Genomic DNA, 19,864 nt, shown 5'->3' with positions numbered 1-19,864 from the left:
GGCACTAGGTGAAAAGCCTGGGGATCACTAGTGTTCAATTTATTCTCCAGGGACATATGAGACGCCATCTGCAGCAAATTCCAAGGCAATCCATCCAATTGTGATATTTCACTGCAAACAAAAAATCAACAAATCACTAAGATTCATCATCTGAGGACTAAGAATGTTAATGTGTTAAACAAAAACAATGAATAGTAATTCATATAGTCGTTAAGATTGTCATCACTAGCATGACATTTTCGTGGAAAAGAGGTATTCCTCAGGAGTTGCCCTTAACAGGAGCCCGATTCAATCCTCCTGATATGAAAAGCAACAGGCAGTCTTAAGCATACACACATTTATTGGAAACTCCCTAACCAAGAGTGCAACACAAGTGAGGCAGAAAAGCACAACACACACTTAGAACAGGGTTACATTCACACACATACACTCGACTGCCTCAGTAGGACTGTGCAGTCTGAAGCATAAACTCATTGAACTGAAGGTGGAATATAGCTCATACAAACGTCTGCTGCTGCATAATGTAGGATTGTTCTTTTGCATATAAAGAATAATTTTGTAATACTGAAGTACAGGGAGTACAGGGCGGACAGTTTCCACATAAACCTCCTCAAACCTCGATTGGTTTCCATTGGTGTTCGGTGCCGGCGAAGCAGCGAGTTCCCTCCAATGATACATTTGGCTCCTTTGTTCTCTTCATTGACAGATTTCACACAGCTGCAGTCCTTTATTGTACATAAAGTATATAAACAGCAAAACATAGCTCACATAGTTCTCAAGGCCAGACATGCTTATTCAAATGAAACGGTCTTTTCTCACAAGTGGAACTGGCATGCCATGAACAAAAGTTCTCACACTCTTTTTTTCTTCAGACATCTATTCATTATAATTGATAATTTCATTATTCTTTAACATTTTCTGTATACTTTTATCCCATCAGTCCTTGGGAAAGTGAAATGATTAAGAAAGAAATCACAGAGTATCCAGCACTGGTCGCCCTTGTGCATCTGATTAAGACGTATGTATTCTAATCATTTTTTTTTTCTTCGTAGAAAATTTCTGAACTTTCATTTCAAAATGACACATCCACCGTTTGAAAAAAGTGACACCTACTGCTACAAAACTATCTATAGCACCAAAGGAAAACTAATCAGGGAATGGTTTGAAGGAAAGGGGAGAAAAAAATCCTTTGTTGATCAAAGCGAAAATACTTTTACAGACATAACTTCTGAACAACTTTTTTTTTCCAATATACACTGTACCATCTAATGAAGAAAAACTAAATGACAAAGTATAAACATCAGGCTGCCAAATCAGGCCAATGCAGGTCTATATATCATAATGAATTTGTGTCACAATCACTTCAAATCTGCCTCAGGATGTCAAAAGTCACAGATGTCCAGGCCTGTGCTAAAAGACCCCAGCAAGAAGGAATCAACTCTCAGAGTCTCGTCAAGTCCCGTCACAGAGTCTGATGTGCGGAGTGGAGCACCTCTGGCCCTCTGGTGAAAGACCCGTCCTTCGCAAAGTTTCATTCTGTTTTGCATCAGTGTGGGATAGTCCTTGTCAAAACCTGCACGCGCACAAACTGTTTTAAGAAGCTGCCAATGTGTTGCATTGGTGATAGAGGCTTGATTGTGGCTGATTTGAGGAAATTATGTTTCAAAGAATTTTGAAGAAGTTAGCCTTCTGTAAGGAACCACACTGTATCCATAATCAAGCAAACGGCAGCTGAAGGTGCGGCTGTGTCAACTGCTGCTTTCTGCACAAAAACATGTGGTCTTTGTCGCTGGAGACGGACAAATGTGTGAACAGGCTTGAGTAACACACTGACAAGATAATAAAATTACAAAATAACCCTCTACATTTGGCTTGCGGCTCATTTCATATCATGCTGTTTTGATGTGTTTTTCACCTTTCATCGTTTCAGTGCAAATAAGGTGAAGTGAGATTGCACCTTCCCATTAATGTCACAGCAATGGTAAAAAAAAAAAAAAAAAAAAGAGATACAGTAACCAAGGCAACAAAATTATCCACAATTTCTAACAAAACTTGTAAGAGGCTACAAATTGCTTTGTTGATGATAGGGACCCAGTAATCTGGTTGTGTGTCATCTCTGTTATTAAAGCGTAACAGGGCACATACAACCCAAGCAGAAAAAAAGCTACAAATCTTTGGTGCACTCCTTCCTCCAGTCTATTTGTGGGGCTACAGTATGGCTGAAAGCCATTTGCAATGCTCGGGCAGTACGCGGGGCGCCTCATATAGTCCTAATGTGCTCATAAGCAGCGGTGGCTGACCTCCCTTAATGAGGATTAATGCAGGATCAGATTAGAGTTTGTGCCTGTCCAGACACACTTCCGCTGCGACATTCCCACCTGCCTGTTATTGATTGCACTCACTGAGCTACAATTTGGGTTCATGTCCCTGTGCAGCCTCTGGGATCATGTGAAAGAAAAAAAAGTTAGATGGTGACAAGGAGAGGAAGAGGAATAGGGAAGAGGTGATATACGCAGGATTGCACTGGAAAATTATATAAACTCAAGAGAGCGGGGAGAGATTGGAATATAAAAACATGAGTGAATGTAAAAGAGTACGGTTGGGGAACATTTAATATTGTCCTTGGTGCGGACCAGTGCTTCTCTCAAGAGTGTATTGGCTCTAAATGTATCATTATGTTGCTATGGACAACCAAACATTAAAAACAAGCAGATGTGAATCTACAGCAGCGCCCCAAGTCCTTACGTTTTAAACCAACACGCTGATGCATCTAAAAGCCCAATTGAAAGACACATAATGTTGTTGTATATCTGCCACTAGTTGTTGTCAAATCCCAGTCTGAAATATACAGTATTCTAATAATTTAAGTGGTTTGATTTCATGGTTTAATTGCTGTGACATTTCATGGGATTTCTCAGGGTCCCCCCAACTTGCTGTCCCAATCCTTTAACAGCCAAACATTAAATGCACTCCAGCATTAAACAACCTGCCAAACACATTTCTCATTCAGCAAAAAAAAAAAAAAAAATCCAGCATAAACTGGCAATATTTTCATCTTCCTTCACACCCATTAGTAAGCCTTGTTTCCTCAGGTTTTCAACATGTTTTTCTCTCTTTCCTCTCAGCGGTGATGTCCCATATTCGTAGGTTCCTCTCATACATCACATCTAAATATAGACTTTAACGGCTGCTGAGCAAGAACAAGATATAAAAAAATAAACACAAAAGAATGTAGGTGTCACCGAGACAGGGATCTAGCAGTATGGAGACGGAATGAGGCGCATTACTGTCCACTGGAATGTATACAAGTGCCAGTCAGTCACTGGGAATGGGGAGGTGGGCTCGGTGGCTTGGTAAGAGTGTTGGCGGAAGTCTCGGTGGTGGCCACTAGTCATACTGGCCCTTCAGTCAAGCCCTCCAGGGGAAGGGTGGTGGCATTGTCAGTGGGCTGCGGGTCGTCCTGGGGATGCGAGGGTGCGTGGGCGGCAGCAGCCAGACTGGCATAAGGCAGGTGGCAGTCCATGTGCAGAAAGGGTGGGTAGTGCTGGCGATAGCAGATGTATGCAAACAGCAACCCGATCACTCCTCCAACAAAGGCGTCTGTAAAATCACACAAACAAATATATTTTAAGGCTCGCATCTTAATTTAAGCCTACGTGCAGGAAGACAAATAACACCTGCTCTGAAAATGAGCACAATCAATTAGGCACTGCTTTATGTGTAAGAGTGTCTCGGCGATCATTCATCGTGCCTGGCTAGTTTAGAGAGTGATGAAAGTAAACTGAAAAGCAAACGATGGATCTGTTCTATTGAACACCGGGCTCGCTCGCCTCTGGACAGGCTGTCTCTGTCACTTTGTCATCTGTGCTGAGCAGTTTCGTATTATACTTGGTCCCCTTTAAGCTACAATACATCATCTAATATCATACTGCTGCGGTGAATATTACGCCTATGCTGCTGGGTATAGATCAAAATGACATTGCCAGCTGGTGGCTGAAGCAGCTGATGTAGAGGTTTCCATAATATCAAAATTCTGTTTTTCCATAGGTATCACCAAACTCCCTTTATTTTGTCCTCCTGGGAGAAATGAAATATAATACAACATCGATTTCCACCATTCAGAGAGCATACAATGCATGAGCTTGCTCTGTGAATGTTTCATCGACTCCTGTCAGCTGAATTTAATAGCCTGTGACTTGATGCAATATATTAGTTTGGTGTCTCATTGAGAAAGCGATTGGAAGCCCAGCCTTTCCCTTGAGGACAGAGCGCACCTCCAAAATGCAAAGGGGTGGTGAGAATATTAGTATCCATCAAGCATGGCTCAGCAGCCAGGCTAATGGGGGCTCCTGGCTTGTGTTTACACTGAGTGCAGATTGGGGACCCTCAGGTTTAATGGGCTGCACCACTGCTGCTTATGTACAGTCTGCTGGGGAGAGGGAGGTGAAAAACTATGTGTAGAGCTAAGGAATACCAAGAGAACACAGAAAGTGGTCGGCTTGCATGTTACTATGTAACTACTAAGTATGTGTTGTACTTTTGATGTTATTAAATCCTGGTTGTTAAAAGATTTGTCTGTTTTGTAGTCCTGCTCCCCAGGAACATATGGCTGTACTAAAACTAATTAACACCATATGACAGAGCAGTCATCATATTACCACATATTCTCTCCCGCACCCCACCCACATATGCATTCCCTTCCCTCTGTCTCTCCAAGTCTCTCCAGCTCTTTGAGAGCAGATATGAAAAACTGAAGCCTGTAATTCTAATTTTCTTCCCAGGCTGCTGAATTAAATGCATCCTCACTGTCATATGAGACATTATGCTATAGATAGACCGAAAACAGCATTGTAAGACGCAATTCTGTTGGACAAATAACAAGTGTGATTTTTTTTTTTTTAGCCTTTCCTTAATTTGTCAGCCATGCTGATTCAGATAAAAATGTGATTACAGCAGTGCAGCTGTTTGAAATGAGCGTCACCCCTAGTTTGCCTTATAAATTATCTGTATAATGATTGTAAAAGTGCCTTGAGCCAGGTGCGATTGAAACAGTCCTCTGCCCAGCAATCCTTCTCAGGCTGATTTCACACTTTGTAATTTGAGACGACACAGCATTTAGTTGAAAGTGGTTTTGATTGATGTAGGAAATTCATATTCACATGTCCTGTGTCTGAGCTGTTAGGCGGACCTTGCCAGTGGTGTTTGTAGTCACAGGTCCGGGACAAGGCAATCATCATAGCGCTGTAGAGAGGCAGCACCATAGCACAGAGACGCCAGCTACGCCCTCGACCCTGATCCGTAAAACACTGCAGCTTGCCCGCCAGGTAGAAGGATGTGAAGCCAAGACCGGAGAATGCAACTAGCAGGCAGAGAAGTGGACAGACAAACAGAAAGAAGCGAAGGCGGTCAAGATTGAACATCTTATACAGCATTCAGATTGAAAATCTCTTCATCTCCTCTGTGGCTGTGGAATCAAACTGTGACCATCTCTCAGGGGACTGTCTCTAACATGTGCAACAGGTGACACATGCAGAATAACAAAATAAACAGTGACCAGGATAACTACAGCATGATAACAAAGCATTTTAAAACATAATGAGGAAAGCAAATTGGAGATTTGTAGGTAAACTCACTGCCTCTGTACTAGATCACCGTGTGTGACAGGTGCCTGAGAGCAGGCGAAGGCAAACAGACCTCCAGATCTATACAGCTGTACTAAGCACAGCCCACACACTGCAGGAGACATATTTAGCAATGTGCATACTCTTGCATGCTGTTGTATGTGGCATCTTTGTGCATCCCTGAGCCAATCCACAGGGCAAAATTCGATTCTTAATGACTGGTTATATGCAATCACTGCTTGACTGAGATAAGAGAGAGACTGTGTCAAGATTAGTATAGAGCTGATACATTAACACATACGGTAGTTGAAGAAATATACTCACAGGTTCACCAATGACCTGATAGCCTGAGGTCAAAGTGAAAGCCAAAACCTTGTATGAGAAACAAATGACATAGCTTCAGGCCATGCTGTGCTCAAGGAGGTCTGTGTCTTAGTTGATGGTGGATTGTGACAGAAAAACAGTGGTGGTCTAACTGTATGAATTATAGGTTGTGTGATGGAGCTGTAAAAGGTGGCACTGAATCAGGGTCATTAGTTTAGTGCTGCAGCGGGCCAAACAGCGCCCATCAACACCCATCAGCTGCCCATTTGTCCCTCAACCCACAAACTGGCCAAGAATACTAAGGACATCAGGACACGTGTGCAGCCTGTAGAGAGAGGGGAAGGATGATAGGAAGAAAATGCAGAGGTAGAAAGTCCAGCTGTCTCAGTGGCTGTCCTGCTGTCGGGGAGAAGGAGTTGACTCTATTAAGAACTTCAGAACGCTTTCCATGAGGTAATTTAGACCAATATATTGGACAGCTGCTATAGGCTGATATTAGGTTTTTATTAAAAAATGGCTATGGAAATACCCGGAAATGATGGACATAATGTAGTTCCCTTGATTGCATCTCTACTTTAGAACTGATATTGAACACTTTAGCAGGACTGAATCTAATATGGGGTTTTGGCTGGATTCCACAAAAATATGTGTGATTTACTGGTTTTCTTGCTGTTGTGACCCAGCTTACATGCTAATGTAAGCGTGTGTGGGTTAAATGTCTGCAAAATGGGCAACAAGAGGCCATGGGCTTGAAAAGTGAGCCTTGTAAATGCAGGAATTATGTTTCTGGGAAGATACATGTAAGCATTTCTGCTTATATATACACAAAATGGTGTTTTGGATAACTGTACAGTATAGGTTGTAGAGGCTTGCAGGAGAAGCTCCAAAATGTCAACAGTGCGTTCGACTTCTGCACCTCAAACAAGCTGACTGGTGGACTCCAAGTGGAACACTGCAATTGAAGTGGACACATTGTCATTAGGCGGTACAAAAAACAAAAAACCAAAACCCCACTAATTTTAGAATTAACCCACATTGTTTGAATAAACTGTATTAGAAATGTCAGTGGACAAAACCAACCAGGGGTTGGCCCATTAACATGTGCAGTGTGAGTTAACACAACATAGATGAATAAAAAACATCATCTGCCCCATTTAAAAGATAAGACAAAGAGTCTACAGCCATGCTATTAGAAATCCTATTGTATTATTATTGTAGGTATTTGGTCAAATAACTGAAATATTCATCTGATGACAGTGCTAAACTGAAAGGTAGGAGATCACGTGAATTAACCCTTTTGGGACCTTAAATATATGTGGCAAATTTCAAGGAAATCCATCCAATAGACATTCATTCAAATGTCAACCTGATTGTGGTGCTGGACAAAAAGTGATTGCCAAAGTCCATAGGGGTCGTCCTCTGGTGACCATGAGTGTCTGTACACATTTTCATGTCAATTCATCCAGTAGTGGTTGAGACATTTTTATTCTGGACCAAAATGGTGGACCATCCATATAGCCAAAAACAATAACAGTGACTAAAAACAGTATGCCAACATTTCTGAGCAACACCTGTACACATGGCCTAGAACAGGCCACAGCTGACGTTAATCAAATGCAACCCATATGGCAAGCTCATACTGCTGATGGGCTTCACAACCTCACCTACTAGAGACCATGTGGTGGTTTAGGTTGTGATACTAAATTTGGCCAGTGGGTCCCATTTAATAGCTTAAGTTGTTAAAGCCAGCCAGTAGTTGATAGCCTTTTGGAAACTGAATTCAGCAAATGGCTACATTAATCAAGTTAATGAATTCAGCCAGTTAAGTTCGTCCATATGGAGAGCAGGGGGAAGTATAAAATATGCTACAGAGTTAATTGACACCCTGTGGTATATACAATCCTACACATAGTCATCATCCCCACCCACAAAGTGTGCCACACTGGTTTAACAGAAAACATCATATTAATTCCTGGCAACAGTCTCGTCCTTCTGTCCGGAGCTTATGAAGAAGCCATCTGAGATCCTCAGCCTCAGCATCCCCTAATGCCCATTCATCTCACTTCTGGATGACCTCTGCACATTTCCATTCATACAGCTGCTCGCACCATTCATTTTAATAGCTTTAACCAAAGCTAAGACGGTTGCATTACTCATTTGGATAGACAACTAAATTATCCATGAACTAGTGATTCAGTCTGCTGACTGAACACTTTAAGCTGGGAGGACTCACAGCAGTTTTACATAACGAAATCAGACATTTCCCAAACACTTCACCTCCGGTAGCACAGTGTCTCTTGAGCTGATCCACCAATGAACTGGAATTGTCTAACGCAGGGATAAGTACATAATAATGCATTGCTTATTGTGGTTTTTCTTTGTCTCCTCTCTTGTTCTGTATGCTAATCAAATTCACCTCCCAAATTCCATTTCTTTGTGCGGACAGTGCACAAAACTCAGCTTAGGATCCAGCAGGGCTGCAGTTTGTCATGATTACTTGTTATCATTATTCACTCAGTGACAAGGGCTGGAGCTTATCCAAGCATGCTTTGAGAGGAAGGCAGGGAAACACCATGGACAGGTCACCAAATCCTCAGAGGGTGAACACATTTATTCACCCATTGATTCAGAGCAGAAAACTTAAAGTTCAATACTAATTTATGTGTCTCTGCACTGAAGGGAACCACTGAATCAGTAAAGCCTAAAGCTTGAAAATGGGAATGGGTATTCCTCTCAAACAGCAGCAAGTATATTCTTCTGAGTTTGTGGCTTTTATGACATTATAGGTGGTAATAAAGACAGAAAAACATGAAGTAACTGTAAATAGAAACCGTGTACAATATTCGGAAGGTTTCTCCGCCAGCCTGCTGACCTGTTTTAGAATTGTAACACAGATATGAAGAGACTGCATTTTAGTTACCAAATGTATCACAAGCAGCATTAAATGTGTATGCTTTATTTCCATAATGCATACAAACAATATTTTTGCAGACACAGTGAGTCAACACCTTGAGGATTACACTAATAAAAATGCTTTGGTGATCTGCATAATACATGAGTGGGGGTAGCAAGTATGTGTCGCTCACACACAGAGACACACACACAAACACATTTCTACATGTAAATTAGCATAATTAACTGAGCCAATATATGTGCAGCTGCAGGGTGATTGAATGAATACTAGGTGTACTCAAGAACCTTTGGAGGATGCTCTCCAAGAGGCAGCGGAAGTCCCTGACAGGCCAGAGGACGGAGAGGTGGTCAACAAAGAGAAAAACATCTTAGCGATGAATCAGCTTCATGCATTTAAAAAGCCTGTGACAGTAATTCCTCTGAGACACAACGAAGATTCCTAATGAGAGTGATGAATACAGGGTGATGCTTTTTTCCATCTTGGAACAAGCACACGGTTTGTTCACAGGTAGAAGCAAGTGTGAATGCACTTTCCAAAAGCAAATGGGGGTGATTTCAGTAAACATGGCAGAACTGAGAAGGAGTGGTGACAAAAAGGATGATGGATGTCAAATTCACTTGGGCAGAGCAGCATCAGTGGAACATCACTTAGTCTGAATCTAAGTATAACTTCTCTCATAAACATTTGCACATCCACTCCTATATCCAACTAATAACCCTGCATCCATTTAGGACAGACATTTGTGCTTCTTCAGGATGAATTACCATAACTTTGTCTAAATTTTCATTTAGTGCCATCATCAGGTCAAAATTTAAATTTGTCCAATATTCTGGTTTATGTAGAAATCCTTGCAAAACTAATGACATTCCCATCAACTGCAGCTACTTTCCGCTTGCTACTAATTAGCAATTTTTTTTCCTGAGCCATTCTAAAACTAAGTAAAATTTTCTCTATTTTCAAGCCGTCTGTAGCTTCAAAATGGCCGTGGTGTTACTTTGAGGGACAGTCGTCTCGGTCAACACCACAATCCAGAATAGAGAAATTGTAGAATGCACATTTTCATTCTTAGCACACTCCATTGAGCCATTTTCCACTGTGAAAGTATCTAAGCACCGTATGATCTAATTTTGTCTGTGAGTATGTGGGAGTGGCAGGGGTCAGCGGTGAGGGAGTTTGGCTGGGCGACAACTGGGCAGATCTAAGGGTTCTAAATGAGATGAGGAACGAAGCATGAAGGACCGGGCGATAAGAGGAGAAGCACCACAGACTGCATGGCAAAAAGAAGCCACAGTAAATTAGGATTGTTCTGTTAAGCCTGTTTTTGACAAGTGGCAGATAAGTACTCTTTCAAACTAGAGGGGTTGGCTGTGGCTTTGAAGGGCGGTGTCATGTTCTGGTCAAAGCCTCTGCAAAGTCTAATGATTTTAGTCTCTTTACCTTTCTCTCCTTTATTTCTGTTGAAACAATTATCATTGAACTGTGACCACACACACATATCACCTGTCTGACCGATCACCGACGGTAACAGCTCTATTTTCTATCTCCCAGTCATCGCTTTCATTTCTGTTCTGACCTTCGACCCCTGCAGGGACAAGCGCCAGAAGCGGCGCATATTAACCAAGCCCTTAGGCGCTGAATCAGATTCCACCATTAACATGCAAATTTCAACAGGAACTCATTGTTAGCTCTGCGTAATCATCACTGCAGTCCCACATAAGCTGTTGCTCAGCTTCTCCAGTAAGGCTGACGTGTGCTTGAGTGAGTTACAGTAAACACATGAGGACACATTTTGCATGTGACGGACATTCCAAGCTATGGTTGATTTAATATAGGTGGTTGTGCGTAAGTGAAAGAAGCTATGTAGAGACTCAAAGACATGATTAGGTCCCTCATAGGATTCATTATTTTTTGAAAGTGCATATTAATTGATCATATTTAATAGCTTAATAGGCACAAGGAGAGATGGTGAGATGAATATGAATAAGAAGAAGACAATTTACAGCCAATGCTTTTGGGCCTGCTTGCTTTACTGCTGTATATATTGGTGCAGTGGGTTCAGGGGAGTTGGTATTTATCTGTTTGTTTTTGTCTTTCTGGGACCTGTCTCCTCCAATTTCCACTTTTACCATGTTACTTTGCTTTGAGGTGAAGAAAGTAAATCAAAACACAGAGAACCCTGAGCGGCTTTAAAAAACTTTGAAATGCAATAATAGTTTGTGTGCTTTAAAAAATAGCTGTCATCAGACACTGAAGCCTAGTGTATATTTATATTTTTGTCCTGGCTGTTTCTGATGGATTAGCTTTGGTTTTATTTTTACAATGTAACAAGCAGATTATGTAGCATCCTTTTGGGAGAGGCAAGAGTCTCGGGTTGCAAAATGGTTTCTTTTACCTACAGTCTGTGTCTCAGGCTTCAAACCAGCCAGAAATGATGTTATGTTACGTCCAGATGCCACCTTGAAACGTTCGCTCTTGCCATTTGCCTGGCCTGACACCCTGACCATTGCCACATTTGTCTGGGTAAAAGCTCTCTAACTTCTGCGTGGCTGTGGTGAAAAGGGACACAGACAGGAAATTGAATTTCTTCCGCTCTCTGGACGCGCTGGCACATGGGTGCTCCCTGTGTCCCTGTCGCACGGTTCGCTCAATCACTTTCTCACTCACAGTGCAACAACATAAGGCTATTAGAGCTGTTGCACAGATGAATGTAATCCATACACAGTGCTGCGGTGAATCACATCCCCCTCTGCCATTTCTTATGGGATGCAGCCAGCACTTCAAAGCATTTCTTTGTTATAGCAGGTGTCTGAGAAGAAGCTGTAAAAAAGTACTGTAACATTATACTAAAACATCAATTTGAAATCAGACTGGGCCATGAAATTATAGCCATCTTTAGCATAAAAAAGACTGATCTGCTGTATTTTACTATCCCATTAAGATCAGTTAATCCCATGTTTGATTTGAAGCCTTTTATAGAGGTTTAAGACAGTCACACTCACAGCAGGATGGCAATTAAACACATTCACAAAAGCATTTCAGAAGCATTTTGTTCCCTGAGCACACACACACATTCTCCCTCTCAAGAATACATCTTCCTGAACTCACATTTAACATTTTCAGTTTAGTAAAAATATAAAATACAAATATATATATATATGAGATGGCGCCAAGGATTTTTCTCTCTTTTCAACTTGTCACATTAAATGCTTCCGTTGGTGCACCCATTGCATATTTATAAATTCCTGCAGTACTTTTTGAAATTACCTTGTGTGTGTATACATCTAGACTGGAAATGTAATACAGAACAAAAAGAAGCAAAATAACAATCAAGCATGCCACAGTTGGGGTTACAGTTCACTGGAAGATGTACAGATACATTTTTCATTTTGCAACACAGATAGCACGAGGTTCGCTGTAATTACAAAGCAAGCATTTTCCAGCTGCTTTTTTGAGGCATGCAGTCCATGAAAGAAGGGAAACTTTAAAAAGCCATAAAGAAACAAGTATGTTTTGTGCTCAATGGCAATAAGGTAAGTAAGTGAGGTTTTCAAAGACATATCTTTTTAAATGCAGTCTTTGTGTGCCTGATGCACCATGTAAAGCCGAGGGTTTAGCCAACATCTTTGTGGCCCAAGGCGAACACTCCTTGCATACCACTGAACATTCATCTGCTGGACAACAGAAAAACATGTGAATTATTTAACACTCCTCTGAAGTGAAAACAGCTTGGAAAGCAATATGGGTGAAAATATGTCCAGTGTCCCGCATGTGTCTGCACAGCTGAACCCAGCAGGAAGTCAGATGAAGCTGAAACAGTCGACAATCAGTTGTGCACCAGGTGAAGTACGCTGAATATGCTTTACCCATCAATCAACCAAACCCCTGCGCATCTCCACAAGCGGCATGAGTATGTGCAAACTGAATGACAACTCAATGCTACATGTTGTAATTAGAAGCATCATCTTGTACAGCACACACTAAGCCAGCAGACATGGACATTTTCTACTTGGCACAATGCTTCTCAGAGCATCAAGATCAAAGTGAGTAAATAGCTACAGTTGTATGCAGTTTAAATGAGTCAGTGTATGATTTCTGATTTCTTTTGGCATTGTGTTGCAAGTGCTGGCAGTGATCTGCATGGACTGATAACTGGCACTCACAGGAGGAATGACTGCTGGGGAAGCTCTTGCGTCCCTCGGAGACTAGATCTGGCTCCCCGGTGCACAGCATCTTCGCATTTACTTGTCCATCTGGGAAGCAGCGCTGGAAATAATCGGGCCTGGGTCTGAAAATCACACGCAACCCAAAAGATGGTTTCTGTTTCGTCAGTAGAGAGAATTCCATTTACTTGTCAAACAATTCGTTGGCCATATATCTTGTAAGTCAACACTGAAAAATGCGATGTTCAGAGCCTACAGCTTAACATTTAGCATCACTAATTGAGCCTGTAAAATGCTGCAGTTTGTTTGACGTACCTGCCAACAATCAGCTTGATAGTATTTGTGAAGACTCCATTCAGGGCGAGAGCCAGGGACACAGCTGAAGTAGGAAGATTGACACACACAGTCAAACAAGCATCTTACAGAGGTTTTTGTTGAAAGGTGATAACAGACGAGGTTGACACAGCATTTTCAATCAAAGTAACGTTCATAGAAACTGTAATACTGTGACAAAATCATTCATTTTACTATCAGTGCAATACAGGTTCTGGCAGGTGGCCCGCTCTTCTGACATAATGTTCAAATAAAACAGCCAATTAGGTTCATGGGAATTTCCCTGGCAGCTGGACAGATGGTTTGCAAAACAGCAGCAAGCAAGTTTTAAACACAGAGCAAGCTTCACACACACACACACACACACACACACACACACACACACACACACACAGAGGGAGAGACAGAGAGAGAGAAACACATATATTAATGCATGGGCAGTCCCTTGAGTAGCCAAATGAAATGAAACTCTGATTGTGCATTACTGCTGCCATGGTGCACACACTCTATTCCTTCCCAGTAATACATCCAGTTTAATGTGAATGATGATTCAGCAAGGTTGAGACTTTGAGGCCACTTAGGCACAGTGGTGCTTTGAGCTAAATGCTATAATCAGCATGCTAACATACTCATAATGAAAAATGCTAAAACGCTGCGTTTAGAAGGTCTGTTTTCAACATATTCACCATCAGAGCATGGTGTACTTCCATGTTAATGCTTGCTCAATTAAAAACAAAGTAAAGCTGAGGCTGATGGGAACAATTATTCGGTCATTAATCAAAGTACTGAACAAATTGACATTTGGACCCGCTTGACTTTGAAGAAATGTCAGGGGATCACCAAAGTTATTACAATTCATCCTGAGGGATGCATGTCTGCACCAAATTTCATGGCAATCCATCCAATAGTTATTTAGACCTTTCACTCAAAGCTTCAAATGCAAACCTCATGGTGGCACCAGAGGAAAAGTCAGGATATCACCAAAGTCATGGCAATTTATGCAATAGTTGAGGTATTTCATTCTGGACCAGTGGTGGACAAAAGGACTGGTAGATGTTCTGACATTGCCACCCAGCAAAAACAGCAAAACAGTCGCCAAAATTTAGAAAAAGCTAAGCACAGTGTAGAGATTAACGGTGGCAGTATCAGATATTCAACTGGGAGAAAAAAGTCCAGAGAGTATCCCAACAAAGGTGGTGGCAGAATGATCACACCTACTGTACTTAGAGCCTATCTGACTGTGAAGCAATTACTGCTCCAGCTCTACTGTGGTAATGTGAAACGGGAGGACTGCTGCCAGCTGACAGGTAGGCATTCCACTGTAACTGTACATTCATTGGATTAGCTACGAAGCAATCCACTGGGGCTCATCATTAGCCCGAGTTCCTGCCCGCATAGGTTAATCCCAGCAGTCTGCAGGTCAATTGAATTCACCCCATGCCGTCGGAGCTCAAACGTATTATCTCCCTGAGCTGCTGAGAGGAGGACAGTGTCAGTGTTATTTAACAGCTTGTTAATTTGGGCAAACTCTGTGCAGATCACACGAGAGCTCCAAATGAAATATGCTTTGTTTGACCAGTCGAAAAAGGGGACATCACAGTGCAAAGGGTTATCTTGATCAGATCGGCGTCCATATGTGGAGGGCGAGCACTTACTGTTTAAAACTTAAATTCTCTCATATACAGTCAAGACTTGGTACGTTTGCTGATGGTTGTATGAGTATTAATTAGTTTTTGCACTGGCAGCAGCACTGACATAGTTTTGGCAGTCTATTTATTTTCTCTTTCGGCTGTGAAACTCCTGGCACCAGATGAGCCAGTCTGGAGTAGCATAGCTGAGCGTAGTAACTCATAGAGGAGACGTCCTCTGACACTTGTAGCATTTTTTTTTTTTTGGGTGCTATATAGTACAATGTCAATTCCAAAAAAGTTGTGATTCTGCCATAAAACAGAATAGAGTAGAAAAATATATTACACTGTAAGAGTAAGTACAGTAAAAAATATGTGAAATTGCAGATAGTTCAACAGATGTAATGGATATTATCAAATGTTAACATAAATAACAGAGGAATGGAGTTTGTGAAATGTACTCAAATGAAAATAGTACAAAGAGTATTGAATTACCTCATCCACTCCATTGATTTTTGTAAATATGTGCTTATTCTGAATTTGATGGCAGCAACATGTTTCAGGGCAACGAAAGACTGGGAAAGTGTCACAGTGCTTTCAGCCTCTTTTTTCATATCCATGTGAGACTCTTCAGCTTTCATTACTGGACCGATCTCTTGTTATTGATCCTGCCTGCCTTTGACTATGTCTGGTCTTCTGTTCCCCGGTAAATACGTCAGTCTTAAGTCTCTGACTACGAGTTTCGCCCTGCACTTCTTGTAATTGGTGTTTGCTTCACCAAATGCTTCAGGAGATTCTGAATCCAACTAAAGAGTCTGAACTGAGTGAGCTTCCTCTGCTCATTTGGTGTTTTGCGGTATTGAATATACACAATCCAAACTGCCAAGTCTGAGATTAAAGTCAGCATAAGCAATAAGTTGCGGAATGTTCCAAAAACACCTGTTAGGAACATTCCACAGGTAAAACAGGTTCATTGTAACAGGTGATAGTATCATGACTGGGTGTGAAAGGGGCATCCTCGAAAGGCCATCACTTCAGCAAAGTCCCTCTCCTTCAGCAGAAGGATTGTATTTGTATTGTAGTGAACATACTGGGATGGCTGAACTCAGAGGCCATTTTAGGAGGTACCACACCAACTTCTATTAGTGATGTCTCACTAACTGGAAGATTACAGTACAGTACAGTAACCAAACATAATGCCTTTGCATGCAACAGGATCACACAATCAGATGATGAATAACATCCTTTGTGCTTTGTAATCAAAATTAAAAATGAACACTGCAGAATCATCTGTGTCATTCTCAGAGTGTCAGCTGAGAAAAGTCAAACTTTCAAAATCGCTGCATCATATCTTGACTGATAGATAATCACGCAATTAAGCTGCAGGGGTTTGGGAATGATATTAGTTATTGGACAACTCCACAAAGGGAACAGCATGTTCTTGATAAGAGAGAGAGGCGATGCGCAGAACGTACTGTATCAAACAAAAAATGCACAGCATTAGCAAAACCAAGTCCCATTGGTATTCCAAGGGTGAAAATCTCACACCCTTAATTTATGCCGGCTCAATTATATCTGTTTGAAATTTTGATTCATGAATTCAGAATTAGAGACCTTCAGGGACAACTTTGAACTCAACAAATTAGGAACATAGGGACAGCTGCTTTTCTGTGATTTTTAGCTTGGGATGAAAAATAAATAGGTCTGTAGGTAGTTAAAAAGAAGCTGCTTTTAGACTGCACACCCAACCGAAAAACGCTTTTATGATCTTTCTTTCTCATTAGGTCTAGAGGTAGCTCTGGTTCAAAGCCACACTCAGAACTATGATCATGTAGAAACTTGTCAGAATCGTGGACCCCTTTTTATTCTTTGTTCTTCTGACTGATGTTGTTTTCCTGTAGATATAACCCTTGTAGAAGTGCTTCACTGCGGGCGGTAATGGGCCTGTTAAGTTCTACACAGCAGTGTAATCTCTACACTGATGAACTGAGCCACCCTCTATCCACCTGATTCATCTGTGTGTCTCTTTAACTGGATTTGTATTACACTTTCTTCATGCTGTATGATGTATGGGGGGGGGGCAAAGACAAGACTGCAACACACATAAGAAGTTGAAACATGGGCATGCTTACCACTGTTACATCACTTTGTCTTTTAACAACACTCAGTAAGCGCTTCATTGGAAGATATTAATTGCTGAAGTTTTGAAAGCAAAGTTCTTTGCCATTCTTGCTCGATATACAACTTCAGCTGCTCAACAGGGGGTCGTTATCGTATTTTGTGTTTCCTAATGAACCACACATTTTCAAGACTACCTGCACTGTTACACAGTTGAAATGTGCAGAGTGTGGCTTTGCATTGTCTTGCTGGAATAAGCAGGGATGCCTCTAGCTCTCTCAAAAAAGATGTTGTCTGGATGGCAGCATATGGCGCTCCAGAACCTGTATGCACCTTTCAGCATTAGTGGTGCCTTCACAGATGTGCAAGTTACGCATGCCATGGGCATTAACACACCCCCATACCATCACAGATGCTGGCTTTTGAACTTTGCTCTGGTAACAATCTGGATGGTTATTTTCCTCTTTATCCCACATGACACAACATCCATGATTCCTAAAAACATTTTGAAATGTGGACTCATCAGATCACAGCACACTTTTCCACGTTGCCTCCATCCATCTCACGAGCTCAGGCCCAGAGAAGTCGGCTGCATTTCTTTGCATAGGAGAGTCTTAACTTTCTGTAGATGCAGCAGCAGTGTTTACTGCCAATGGTTTTCAAAAGTGGATGCGAGCCCATGTGGTAATATCCTTTACACTGTCACACCAGTTTTTAATTCAGTGTCCCCTGAGGGATCGAAGGTCAGGCATTCAGTGTTGGTTGTCAGCCTTTTGCCCCTGACATGCTGATGTTTCTCTGGATTCGATATTATGGATTGGAGAAGGTGAAATCAATAACTTCTTTGCAATTGTGCTTTGAGAAAACTGTTGGACTGTTTGCCTGTACAGTGAACCTCTCTCTATCCTCGCTGGTGAACAACTGAGCCTGTCCAGGATGCCCCTTTCATACCCAATCATGATACTATCACCTGTTACCAATGAACCTGTTTACCTGTGGAATGTTCCACACAGGTGTTTCCACATCTCTCCCCGTCTTTTGCTGCTCCTGTCCCAACTTGTTTGAAACATGTTGCTGCATCAAATTTAGAGTAAGCAGATATTTACAAAAATCAATGAAGCTGATGAGGTCGAGCACTCAATATATTGTCTTTGTACTGTTTTCAATTGTTTTATGTTTTACAGAGAGCCAATCTTTTTGGAATCAAGGTTGTACTTGCGGTTTCAGTAATGAAGTTATTACCTTACGTGCTGTGCTGACTGTAACACTGGGTCACAGAGTTGAAACATGTTTTACATTGAGCACGACAAAACACTTCTAGGTTAGACCAGGCTTCCAGGTAGAGCGGGGAGGTTATTAAAAAACTTCAACAAATGCAGTATTTGCAGCAGCTATAATATATATGCTGTCATTGAAACACCTCATGGGCTATATTGTGACTAACAGCAACAAATTTGTGCCACTTCAAGTAATTGCCTCCACGTACCTAAACATGCCTCTTTGATCTCTGTCTTGTCCGTCCTCTGAATGATCTTCACCACAAATATCACTGCCAGTGGTGTGAGGAATGAAATTGCCTGTGAGGAAATAAAGACAAAAAGCGTACAGTTACTGTTAGAGATGCACTGTGGAGTTCCACAGGGTCAGTTTTGTAGGTTAATCGTAAAATGACTTTTGCCTCGGGGAGTGACATGAACGTATCCATTATTCAGAGTTCATTTTAACAAGGCAAACGAAGGAGCCAAACAAGCTTCTTTATTGTTCAGTGGGGTTTCTTGCCTGCACAGAAAAGAGGTTTGCTTCTCACTTGATAAGAGATTTGAGCCTCCTCAGCAAGTAGGTAATTATTCATGCCTCAGACTGTATTCATTACTTTCTGGCCAAATTCAATGTATTTTCTTTGCAACAGAGGTAGTGAAAACATTTCTAGTTCCATTATTATAACGTGCACATTGAATTCCCTCTTGAGTGCTGTTCATCAGTTCAGCTAAGTGTACATCTGTGTAACTCTGCCAATTCTGAACTAATTTTGTGCCTCACTATCCCCTTTGAAGTAGGTAGATTCAAACTTGTAATCACACTTTGATTCATGTTCTTAAGTGCACTAACAGTAAGTACCTGAGCTAGAACTGAAATCAGCCACGGTGTATTTATGTGATCATGACACATCCTACTGCTCACACTGTATTTATGAACAATATAGTGCTAAAACTGGGTAAAACAGCATATCTTGCTTTGTGCTGTATACATGGAAAGTATCACACTATATGTCTGTGGGATACAATGTGGTTGTACCTGCAGATGGAAACATATCTAACTGTGTCTTGTTCCAATGAGGCTGCAGTAGAAGAATGAGTGGCTTGTACATATCACACTGGCTAAATAGTTGAACAGTGTTCAAGAGAAAAAAAAATGAAAGAGACAGAGACAGATTCAATCACTGTTTCCTGTCAAAAATGGATTAAAGCAACAAATCTGTGGCAACTCAGCAGCTGGTGGCATCCATCATGTTTGCCCAAAATGCACCCTGCGTATGAGCGCCCTTTCTGTCACAGCGGCTCCCATCACTTTGTCACTGAGGCTGTGAGGGAATCCAGAGAAAAAGAAACGCATATTTCAGTGGAGATTTCCACATTCCCTGTGAATTTATGCAGGGTGAGACAACTGTCCTGAAAAGCACCAGTGGCAAAGGTGACCCGACTTTGGTGGCTGATTTGGCAGCTTGTGACATTTTCTCTTACAATTCCTGACAGTTTTTTACTCACA

At 41.5% G+C, this 19,864-nt stretch overlaps 1 protein-coding gene across 1 annotated transcript in view; it reads right to left on the bottom strand.

Annotated features, from left to right (window-relative positions):
- Positions 1–324: 324 nt before the first annotated feature.
- Positions 325–19,864, bottom strand: part of plpp4 (phospholipid phosphatase 4) — a 44,558-nt gene continuing 25,018 nt past the window's right edge. Inside the window, exons 3-7 of the mRNA XM_076743882.1 lie at positions 18,585–18,675; positions 13,335–13,398; positions 13,020–13,144; positions 5,189–5,359; positions 325–3,600 (exon numbers count right to left, since the gene is read on the bottom strand). Of these exons, the coding sequence (XP_076599997.1) occupies positions 3,392–3,600; positions 5,189–5,359; positions 13,020–13,144; positions 13,335–13,398; positions 18,585–18,675 (660 nt within the window). The 3' untranslated portion in view covers positions 325–3,391. The remainder of the gene's footprint in view (positions 3,601–5,188; positions 5,360–13,019; positions 13,145–13,334; positions 13,399–18,584; positions 18,676–19,864) is intronic.

Source organism: Chaetodon auriga, chromosome 11 (genome assembly GCF_051107435.1).
Source record: "Chaetodon auriga isolate fChaAug3 chromosome 11, fChaAug3.hap1, whole genome shotgun sequence".
In the NCBI taxonomy this organism is placed as follows: Eukaryota; Metazoa; Chordata; class Actinopteri; order Chaetodontiformes; family Chaetodontidae; genus Chaetodon; species Chaetodon auriga.
Note: the sequence above shows the minus strand (reverse complement) of the source record. Positions and strands in the feature narration are given on the sequence as shown.